The 10714-nt window shown below is 57.5% G+C and overlaps 2 protein-coding genes and 1 long non-coding RNA gene across 4 annotated transcripts in view; 1 reads left to right on the forward strand and 2 right to left on the reverse strand.

Annotated features, from left to right (window-relative positions):
- Positions 1 to 371: 371 nt before the first annotated feature.
- Positions 372 to 3391, reverse strand: LOC128818517 (myb-related transcription factor, partner of profilin-like). 2 transcript variants are annotated; one of them, XM_053997927.1, is made up of 2 exons: positions 2678 to 3391; positions 372 to 1035 (listed from the first exon to the last, which is right to left on the reverse strand). In XM_053997927.1, exons 1-2 carry the CDS (start codon positions 3147 to 3149, stop codon positions 503 to 505), a joined length of 1005 nt encoding a protein of 334 aa, XP_053853902.1. In that variant the 5' UTR covers positions 3150 to 3391; the 3' UTR covers positions 372 to 502. The 2 variants fall into 2 exon arrangements, with proteins under 2 accessions (XP_053853902.1, XP_053853901.1); XM_053997926.1 differs by having other exon boundaries at positions 2672 to 3333.
- A 79-nt stretch (positions 3392 to 3470) lies between these two features.
- LMOD1 (leiomodin 1) overlaps positions 3471 to 10714 on the reverse strand; it is a 22135-nt gene continuing 14891 nt past the window's right edge. Inside the window, exons 2-3 of the mRNA XM_053997912.1 lie at positions 6423 to 8012; positions 3471 to 5238 (exon numbers count right to left, since the gene is read on the reverse strand). Coding sequence (XP_053853887.1) covers positions 5212 to 5238; positions 6423 to 8012 — 1617 coding nt within the window. The 3' untranslated portion in view covers positions 3471 to 5211. The remainder of the gene's footprint in view (positions 5239 to 6422; positions 8013 to 10714) is intronic.
- LOC128818526 (uncharacterized) lies at positions 5071 to 6265 on the forward strand. The gene is made up of 2 exons (XR_008440501.1): positions 5071 to 5159; positions 6096 to 6265. It is a non-coding gene; the product is annotated as an uncharacterized LOC128818526 (long non-coding RNA).

Genomic DNA, 10714 nt, shown 5'->3' on the forward strand with positions numbered 1-10714 from the left:
CGCCCATCCAGCCCCCCTCACTCAAAACGGGGGCGTGAAACCACCCTTGGAATCTTTTGAGTGAGAAAACAGAAAATTCTGTGCTGGGATTGGGACTGTGAGCGCATGAACAATTTCTCTATCCATGCCCCCTTCCCTGAAGAGGAATAAGCGGGAGAGGGTGGGTGGTGTGTCACCCCGATGGTTGTTCCTGGTGGGATTCATCCCTGCCAGCATTGCTGGCTAAATTTGGGACCAGAGTCCATCAGTCCAGGACAAAAGCCAGGTAGAGCCGCCTGGAAGGACAAACGCCTGCCCTGTCCCATCTCCCAGCCCCCTGCATCATCCCCAAAAACCCTCTGAGGTCCCCGGCATGGGGGGAGCCGTGGGGGTGCAGCTCCGAGTTTTATTGAAGTGGGATGGAGAGGAAAAGAAATAATAATAAAAATAATAATAAAAGCAGCGATGTGGGTTCTGGGGGGTGGGGTAGGGGTGTGTGTACACAGCCAGCTGCGTGGGAGGCTCATGATTTGGGGACCCCCCGCTCCCGGAGGTAGAGGTCACGGATTTCGGCCAGGCTGCGACTGAGCACGCCCAGTGCCTGGGCGATGCTGCGCAGCACCGCTGTGGTCTCCCGACGGCTCTCGGCGTATTCCCGGCGGAACGCCCGCATCTCCTGCACCAGCCGCTCATTGGACTGCACGAAGCTGACCTGGGGGCACTCGGGGGTCCCGTCCAGCCCCGCCGCCCCGGGGGGCCCCGCCTCGCCCGCGCCGCAGTGACTGAGCTGCTCGGCCTCCTGCTCCAATAGCAGGCTCGGGAAGTCGGAGCCCAGCGACTCCTGCTGCCCGCGTAGGTCGCCGAGGGAGAGTTCAGAGGGTGCGGAGCGCGGGGGGCTCCGGCTCCAGCCCTCGCACAGCTCGTTGGGCGGGCAGATGCCGGTGCGGGACAGCCGACAGTCTGAGCCGCGGCCGGGAATGCCGTCGGCAGCGGGGCCGGGGAAGGGCTCAGTCTTCACCTCCACAGGCTCCTCCTTCACCGGCTCCTCCTTGACACCTGTGGGACGGAGGGGGAGCACAGAGCAGCTGCAGGGCTCTCCCGTGTGCCCAGTGCCCCACGGACCAAGTGACAGACCCTGTTGTCTCCATCCCTGTGCTCCTACATCTCCTCTCCTGCACCCAGTCCTGGTTCCATCTCCATAGTCCTGTGTCCCTCATGATGGTTCTACCCCATCCCGTGTCCCTTGTTCCTCTCCTGTTCCCAGCTCTCCCATACCCCTGTCCTGAATGTGGTGCCTCTATGTTCCTGTTTGGTCCTGGTACCACCATGTCCCAGTTCTCACCTCACTAACCCCCATGTCACTGTCCCAGTCCCACCATGTCTTTGCCCTGTTCCCAGCCCCTTCTTATCCCTGTCCAGGTCCCAGTACCCTGTGCCTTTTGTCCCTGTCCTAATCCCAGTCACCCGTATCCTTGTCCCGATCCTGGTACCCTTCTGTCCTAGCCTAGCTGCCCCTGTTATTCTCCCTGTCTCCTATGTCCCTGTCCTGGTCCTCCCACATCCCTGTCACCTGTGTCCCTGTCCCAATATTCCATGTTCTTATCCCTTTGCCCTGACTCTATGTTCCCCCTCTGTCCCCACCCCACTGTTCCTGCCCCAGTCCCTCCATGCACCTGTAGTGGTCCCAGAGTCCTGGTCCTGGTTTTTCCCACATCTTGGTCCCAGTCCCCTCACACCACTGCCCTGGATCTGTGTCCCAGTCCCTCCATGTATCTTCCCAGGCCTAGATGCCCCCATATCCCGCATGTCCCTGTCCCAATCCTCCATGTCCCTGCCATTGTCCCCTGTATCCATGTCCCTGTCCCCCATGGCATGGTCCCAGTGTCCCTGTCCTGGCCTTAATCTCCTGTGTTCCTGTCCTGGTCCCTCTACACACCTGTCCTGCTCCCAGTTTCTTGCTCCTCATCCCCTGCTCTTGGTCCTGGTCTCCTGTGTCCCTGTCCCAGTACCATGTTTCTGTCCTGGTCCCCTGTGTCCTGGTTACTCCATGTCCCTGTACTGGTCCCAGTGCCTCTGTGTCCCTGTCCCAGTTCCTCATGTCCCTGTCCTGATGCCCTGTATCCGGTTCTCCAGGTGCTGAGCCAGGTCCCCTGAGTTCCCATCTCTCCATGCACCTGCCCCTGCATCCTGGTCTGGCTGTGTCCCTTTCCTGATACCCCACACCCTGGTCCTGGTCTCCTGTGTCCCTGCATGCACCTGTCCTGGTCCCAATGACCTGTTTCAGTCTCAGTTCTCTTGCATCCACGTCCCAGTCCCCCATGTCTGTGTCCTGAACCCCCACATCCTCCATGCATATGTCCTGATCCCAGTGTCCCCATGTACCTGTTGCTTTTCCCTACTTCCTAAACCCGTTTCTCGATGTCCCATTCCACCTCATCCGTGGCCCCTATTTCATCCTTTGCTCACCCATCAAGTCCCTATCCCGGTCTCCCGCGTCTGTGTCCTGGTTCTTCATGTCCCTGTCCCACCATACACCTGTACCGGTCCCCCTGCAACCTGGTCCCAGCATTCCCGTGACCCTGCCCCGTTCTCTCCTGTCCTAGTCCCGGTCTCGCATGTCCGTCTCTCCACTCTTCCGTCCCGGCCCCAGCATCCCCGCGTCCCTGCGCCGTCCCCCTGCCGCTGCCCGCACATTCACCGTGCTGTGCCGAGCCCCCGGCGCTGCGAGGGTCGGTTCCGGCGGCGCCGCGAGGACCCCAGCCGGGGGCGGGGGCGGGCCCCGGGCCGAGCTCGGCCGCGCCGTTCCCGTTGCTCCCGTTATTCCCGGTGCTCCCGGTGTTCCCGTTCCTGGCGGCGGCCCTGCCGGCCGGGCCCTGCCGCTCCAGCCGGTGCCGGCTGATCTTGTCCCCGGCGCGGCGGCGTAGCCCCCGCCAGCGGTTCTTCACCTCGCCGATGTCGCGCTGGTGGCGGCCGGCGGCGTTCACCTTGTGCGTGATCCGCCACCAGATCTTCTGCTTCTCGTACGCGTTCACGGTACCGGCGGCGGCGCCGAACAGCAGCGGCTCGTAGCGGAGCACTTCGCTCATCAGCACCTCCAGCTCCTGCAGCGTGAAGTTCGGCTTCCGCTTCAGCAGCCCCCGCCGCGCCCCGCCGCCGCCCGCCGCCGCCATGCTCCCCTCCGCCTCCGCCGCCTCATGCCGCCGCCCCACCGTCCATCGCCGCCGCCGTGTGCCCTGCGCCGGTTCGCCGGTACCGAGCGGAGGGAGCGGAGCCGGACACCCCCAGTAGCCCCCGTCGGGCGCTGTCGCTACCGGATCCGGGACGGACCGGACGGGCCGGGGCTGCACCGTGCCCCCTGCCGGCCCCGCCGCGCAACGCTCCGCCCCCGGTTCGTTAACGGCGGCCCCGGTGCGTTAACGGCGCCCCCTGCGGCCCCGCCGCGCACAGCAGCGCCCCCGGTGCGTTAACGGCGCCCCCTGCCGGGCCCCTACCCTCCCCCTCGGGAGCTGCCCTGCCCCGGTGCGTCCCGGCCCCCTGTGGTTTAGGTGGCACCGTCGGTGTTCGGGTGAGGCCCCTGGTGCTCTCACACCGGGGCCGACCGGATGGGATGTCCCAATGGCCCCGCGGTGCCCGCTTTAGCAGGGGCCGCCCCAAGGGGCAGGAATGCGGGGGCAAAGGGCACGAGGAGCCCGTGGTGCGGATACTGCTCTTCCCGCTGGGGCCACCGCGCTGCGTGGCTGCAGAAATGCCCCACAGAACGGCGTTTCACCTGTACCGGGAGCCGCCTCTCAGCCACGCACATGGGCGTCCCGGAACAGGGGGAGCCTCCCGGGGGACACCCGTGTACTGCTGCATCGCCAAAACGGCCCCGGCCCCGTGGTGCCAGAGGGGAGAGCAGTTCTAGGTGACCCCGAGGGTTTGGGGTGCCCAATTTTGGAGTCAACGCGGAGTTTTAGGGTGACCCTGAGGGACCCAGTTCCGGATTACCTTGGAGTTCGGGGTGACCCTTGGGCAGCCCCAGGATTCCCAGTTCTGTGTGGACTCAAAGGGTTTTAGGTGACTGTGGGGTGGTCCTGGGGTGTCCAGTTCTTCGTGACTCCAGAGTTTTGGGATGTCTGCATGGCTCTGGGTGCCTGGTTGTCTGTGTCCAGCAGCAGCAGGGTGCCCCATTTGGGGGGGTTTGGCTGTCCCATCTGGGGAGTCCTGGGTGCCCCATTTGCAGAGGTTCTGGGTGGGTGAACAGGGACACCCAGGTTGGGTTGTCCAGGTGGTCCCAGGCTGCCCAGTTCAGGGTGGGCTATGGCTGTGGGAGAGGGAAGAGCTATCCCTGGCTGAGGTTGCTGAGTCCATTCCCAGACACCCCCTGCGCCTCAGTTTGGGATCTGGGGGTGTGGAGTTGTCCAGAGGCACAGGAAGCATTGGGTGAGCTTTATTGCGTATGCAGTGGCCACAGTCATACAAATCGTGATCAAGGTGTCACAACAGGAAGTTTGGGGGGGGGGAGAGGATGGGCATCACATGACCCCAAAACCCACTGCCCCCATTGAGCTGGTGCTTTCCCTACTCTCTCTGAGGTGGATTTGGTTTCCATGCTCTGAGGGTTCTGGGGGCCCCCCTGCAGTGCTGTGGGTGCATACAGGATGCCCCAAGCTCCTGGCTTCAGCCTGGCTCCCTGTGTCCCACCACTTCCATGCCCCCTCTGTCCCTGGCTGCTCCCTTCTCCCACCCTCTCATTCCTCCTGACGTCAAGCCTGAACCCCCAACTCTGCAGCCACTGCTGTGCCTGAATCCCAAAACTCTGCCGGCCACCCAGAAACCTTGTGATGTGATAATGGTCTGGGTGTCCCCTGCTCCCCCCCAAGGCTGGGGGTACTCTTGCTCACCCCAGGCTGGACCCTGGATAGAGTGGAGTGCCAAACCCCTTTGTTATACTCTGGCGGTGGATTTCCATAAGGATCAGCTCTGCAGACCCCTGCTCTATTCTTGGCATCTCCAGTGGGGCACAGTGCTGGTAGAAGAGTGAGCTTGAAGGCTTCACAGCCATCAAAAAATAAATACAACCTCCTCCATCATGTCCTGCTGGGCCCGGCCCATCCTCCGTGTCCCAGAGAGATCCCTGCTCCTTGGCGTCGGTCACTGCAGGTTCCAAAGGGCTTGTCATGGAAACAGTCACGAGAAAGGTGAGTGTATGGGGGTCTGCCATGGGCTGCAGGGGAAAAATCCTCCCGCACCCTACTGCAGCAGCTTCGGCAACTCCACCTGCAGGGAAGCACACCCCATTACTGGGCGAGCAATGGGAGGGGTCGCAGGAATGTCATTGACATGGTGTAGGGACATCCAGGGCAGGGTTCAATGGGATACTGGGGAGAAATTCCTCCCTGTGAGGGTGGGGAGGTCCTGGCACAGGGTGCCCAGAGAAGCTGGGGCTGCCCCATGCCTGGAAGTGTCCAAGGCTAGATTGGACGGGGCTTGGAGCAACCTGGGCTAGTGGAAGGTGTCTCTGCCCATGACAGGAAAGAGATGATCTCTAAGGTCTCTTCCAACCCAAACCATTCAATGACCTCTTTCTCTTGGCCAGGCTGGCTGTCCCCACACTCCAGCCCATGGACAGCCCAGCAGGGACACAAACCACCTGGAGTGTGTGAGAGGTTTTAAGGCTCCATGCTGGAACCAGCATTAGGCTTTTATTCCAGCAGTTATTACTACATGGGGTAGATACTTGACAATGTGCTACCCAAGGGTGAATTTATGGGCCTCCTGTATTAGGAGGGCAGTTGCTGTGATAGCTTTCAAGCACCCAGGCCACCCTTGGCTAACATAGTCTAGCTGTTTTGAGCAGTAGGCCACACCTCTCTGCTGGTCCCCAAGGTACTGTGTCAATACCCTCAGAGCAACTCACTCACTCACATGTAAAGAGTTCAAAAGGCTTAGTCAAGTCCAGACTGGGGCTGACATCAATAAATGTTTCAGTTGTTTAAATGCAGATGAAACCTCTCCAGCCATCCTGGGCCACCTTCCACCCCAGGGGCATGGGCTCAGCCACAAGAAGTTATTGTTGTATACAACAAGAGCCCAGTGAGTTATAACTTACGGATGGCCTTTTCCTTGTGTCCCAGCCCCTGGATCCTGGTGGATGTGCCCAGCACAGGAGCTCTGCCAAGGGACGGATCTGCACCTGTCATGCTCTCTGCCAAGGGATGGAACTCCTATTGGATGCTCTGCCATGGGATGGACCTGCTGACCCCATCTGCTCTGCAGGATGGTATTAAAGGATCGATCTTCCTTCCCCATGTGCTTGGCAAAGGGATGGATCTGCCCCTGTGCAGAGGTTGGACACAACCCCACTCCAGAGAAGGAAACTGCTAGACTGACAGTGGCTATGATCTCAGCCCCCAGCCCCCAGCCCCACCCTGTGCATGGGCCCCACCTGGCCCTGCACTTGCCTTCTTGAGCTGTTTGAGGTTGCTGGAGCGAATGGCTGCCAGGAGCTGGTCTCGAGAGTTCTTCTCCTGGACTGGCAGCACCCGGTCTCCCAACTTCCGCTGTGTGGCTGGCGAGAGCGAGTTCTTCAGGTTCTCGTTGATCATCAGTGGTGGGGCGAGCGGAGGAGGAGGTGGGGGTGGCATGTTGGGTGCCTCTCCTTTCTTGGGAGAGCTTTTGGGGGAAGCCTTGGGGGATGGCTGTGGGGATGCCTTGGGGGACCCCTTTGGCAGTGCTCCAGGCTTAGGCACCTCCAGGAGGTCTTTCTTCTCCCCCCGTTCCTGTGCCAGTTTCTGCTCCTGGAGGCGTTTCTGCCTCTGCCTGTCCATGTTTCGGCTCAGCAGGTTGGTGACGGTCATGCGTGGCCCAGCCAGCTCGAAGTGGTAGCCCAGCTTCAGGAGTGTGGTGTTCTCTTTCAGGAGCTTGGCAATCTCCATCTCTGTTTTTCCCCCACAGATGTGCCGCTGGTTGTGGAAACGTAGCTCCGTCAGTGTGTTGTTCTGCAACAGTGCCCGGAAAATGGCCAGGATACCCTTGCCTGTGATGTGGTTGGAGTCCAAGTTGATGCTTGTCAGCACCTTGTTGGACTTGAGCATTATGGCAATGGCAAAGGCCACGTGGTCATCAGCGCGGGTGTTAGCCAGGGCAAACACCTTGACCACAGTGTTGAATTCCAGGGCCTCGGTGAAGCGCACCAGGGTCTCGTTGTTGATGCAGTCGGAGTTGTTCACGTTAACCTCGGTCACCTCAGCATCGTTGTTCTTCACCTTCTCGATGAGCTCATCAAAGATGCTGGAGGCTTCATCGTCCTTGGCTTGATCTGCAGAGCTGCTGGAGGAAGACTTGGAAGGGCTGCTCCCAGCTGCTGCCTTGGCCTCCTGTTTCTCTTCCGCCTTTTCTGCCTTTTCTGCTTCTGTCTGGGATTTATCATTCTCATCTGCCTTGGATTTTTTCACAGCTGAAGCCTTTTCCTCTTCTTTTTTGTCATTTTCTTTCCTACCTTCCCCTCTTATGTATTTTTCTGCCTGTTTCTTTAATTCTGAACTTTTCTCCTCCTTTTTGTCCTTCTCTGTGTCCTTTGATGCTGAATCCTTTTCTTCTTGCTTTTTTCCCTTCTCTGTCTCCTCCTTTGCCGCTGAGACCTTCTCTTTTTCCTTTTTATCCTTTCCTGAATCCTTCTTTTTAAAATATGAGCTGTTATCTTCCTCCTTTTTATCCTCCCCTGCATCTTTCTTCAACTCTGAGCTCTTCTCATCCTCCTTTTTGTCCTTCCCTGTGTCCTTCTTCAACACTGAACCCTTCTCTTCCTCCTTCTTGTCCTTCCCCATCAGCTTTTTCTCCATGGCCTTGACTTTATCGTTCATAGCTTTGTTCTCTTTGCTCTTGGTCTCAGTCTCAGCTTTACCTTTCAGGTCTGTTTTCTGAACACTTTCTTCCTTTTTAGAGTCTTTCCCCACTTTAGTATCTTGTTTCTGGGCCAGTTCTTTGGAAGGAGATTCTTTTCCTTTTTCTTCTTGATTTTTGTCTCCCTTATTCTTGCTCAACCTATTTTCCTAGTGGGAGAAAAACACCTGGAAATTACAGAAACAGGTACCTCTGACCTACAGACTTGCCACCCCAGTCTCACTGTCACTGACCTCTGTCACATGGGAACATCCTGCAGCCTGTGGCTGGCCTTTGGAAGAGGAATGTTTGGCCCAGCCGAGGTCCCAGCTCCAGGAAAGGTTTCAGCATCTGAGTGCCTTGAATGTAGGCAGAGCCTGCAGGACCCAGTGTGATGAGGTCCTGCTGCAGCTCTCTAAGGCAGCTCTGGTCTCCTTCTGCCTCCAGCCCCCTCTCCCAAAGGGCTCTGGAGGTCTGCAGGACACCCTCCCTAACAGGCCATAAATTAACAAGCTGTAGGAGGCACCTTCTTTCATACCCCCTGTAAGTTAAAATTTTAAAATAATTTTTCTAACTAGGGATGGAGGTAGCGTCTGTCTCCCTGTGAGCCCCAGGTGCTTTTCCACCTTTCCTAAATAGTTTCTGGCTGGAAACCATTTATGCTGGATGCTTGGTGGCTTTTCACAGTCTGTAGCCCAACACTCTCTGCACTGTCCTGGATGTGTGTGCAAGCAGGGGAGAGCCCCAGCAGTCACTCCAACCCTGGGTTCTGGAAAACCATTCTCCTTTCAACAGCAGTTTGCACTTTTAAGCAGAAAACCAAGGAAATGGGAGCATTGCATTTATAGCTTTCTAATGTATGAGGTTCTCCCAGCATATCTGCTCCCAGTGTCCAAAGACATCACAAGAGGGAAGGGCTTAACTTGGAGAGTCTGGGGGAAGGTCAGAAGGAAGTTTTGGTCATTTTTACAAGCACGTGACCCTTGCCCTTGGTACAGCCTGTCCTGGGCATTGCTGCTGGCTGTAGCCAGCTCCAGCAGTTTGGGGAGACAGCCAATGTCTCATTGACACCTTCAGCCAAGTCTGAGGGGCTGGGATGGGTCTCTATCAGCATTTGTACAACCTTTAATATGGTTCCCATCCTTCTCTCTAAACTGCCAGAGGGCAGAGTTAGGTGAGATATTGGGAAGAAATTCTCCCCTGTGAGGGTGGTGAGGCCCTGGCTCAGGTTACTCAGAGAAGCTGTGGCTGCCCCATCCCTGGAAGTGTCCAAGGTTAGGCTGGACAGGGCTTAGAGCAACCTGGGCTAGTGGAAGGTGTCCCTGTGCATGGCAGGGGCTGGAATGGGATGAGCTTTAAGGTTCCTTCCAACAGAAACTAGTCTGGGACTCCATGACATGAAACACATCCATTCCCAAGGGAGAGGAACCAATGCTTCAGGTGGCTGAAGGGAGATTAACTTGACACTAGGACCAAGGTTGCTGCACGGTGGAGGATACTACCATAAATTGCACACCAAGGTTAGGCAATTTAAATGCCCTTCTCCCTCCTCCATAGCCAGGGAACACACAGGTCCTCAGCACTGGCCTGGCTTATCATCTTTGCTGGGGGGATTTTAGGAATCCAGGGAAAAGAGGAAGGAAGATGCTTCTGGGAGATGCAGCTGTGATGCCTTTACAATCTCCCTGGATCCCTCTCATGATCAGAACAGCACTGTGGCTTCACCCAGTGCCTGGAACCCCCAGATCTGAATCCTGACACCACAGTCTGCAGTCAGGCTGGCCTCTTCCTCTTCATCCTGGGGCTTCATAGTGTCCATGCTGGGGCAGCATAAGGCTGAGCTTTCCCCACATGCAGTACTGCAAGCCCTCAGGGATAGATTTTTGTGGAAAGAACTGGCTGTGCATGGGCAGCCCTGGGGACTGTTTGTACCTGCTGTATAAACAGATGCCATTGGGGACGAGAGAGCTGTTTATTTAGTTAAGTGATTTCTTGGCTCCCTGGTGCAAGGCTGAACAGGGACAGGAAAGCTCATGCCAGACCCCTACAGAGGCTGGCCTGGCATCCACACAGCCCCCACTGCTGCCACCCCAGGGACCAGGGATGGGGCTTCCAGAGGTGTCCTGGATGCTGCAGGCAGCAGGTGATGCTGCCTCCTCTGGCACTGAGCCAGGGGTCCTTCTCACCAAGCTGTGGTCTATTCCCAGCACCATAATGGTGCACAGATGTTCAGGGACATCCTGAAGCACCTTGGTGGAGGAAGAGCCCTGGCAGGAGGACTGTGGGATGAGGACACTGGTGTTCCCCTGCTGGTACCCAACAGGGCCTCTCCAAGGTGTTTGGGAGTGCCCAGGTTGCAGGTTCCTCTGAGAAGGGACATTTATCCTCCTCAGCGCCCTGTGACCCTTTGGTGACCCCAGGCTGAGCGCCCATCGAGTCAGAGCCAGCAGCCTCATCTTTATGCCAACTGCTCCAAAAATCTTTCTCCTTCCCAGCCCAAGCTCACCCACCCTAACACTGGTGAGCTCTGAGTCTCCCTTGAGCACCCTGGGCACATCCAAGATGAAGAAAAGCAAAGGCTTTGGCCAGGGATGAACAGATCTTGAAAAAAGGGAGAAATCCTGGTGAGAATGACCAGCAAACTCTCCCATGCTTGGAGAAGGTGATGGTTTACTCCAAGCAAATTAAACTAGAGGAAAATTAAATCCATGGAAAATCCTTATTTGGGAAAGCTGCTGCAGCACATGCTGGGTATGTCCTGTTATCTGGTTAAAGCTTCCATCCATGGATGTGTGGCCACGTGTCCATGTGCTGTGGTGTGGGGCAGGTTTGGGGGAGGAGAGACCTGGAGCCAGAGAGTGGGATGTGGGAA

Source organism: Vidua macroura, chromosome 24 (assembly GCF_024509145.1).
Source record: "Vidua macroura isolate BioBank_ID:100142 chromosome 24, ASM2450914v1, whole genome shotgun sequence".
NCBI classification, from domain to species: Eukaryota; Metazoa; Chordata; class Aves; order Passeriformes; family Viduidae; genus Vidua; species Vidua macroura.

Excerpts from the sequence above, each read along its gene's own strand:
- LOC128818517 (XM_053997926.1), bottom strand. The coding sequence starts at position 3,149 with ATGGCGGCGGCGGGCGGCGGCGGGGCGCGGCGGGGGCTGCTGAAGCGG. Across the intron at positions 1,036-2,671 it reads CTCGGCACAGCACGGTGAAT|GTGTCAAGGAGGAGCCGGTG; the intron begins GTGCGGGCAGCG and ends TCCGTCCCACAG.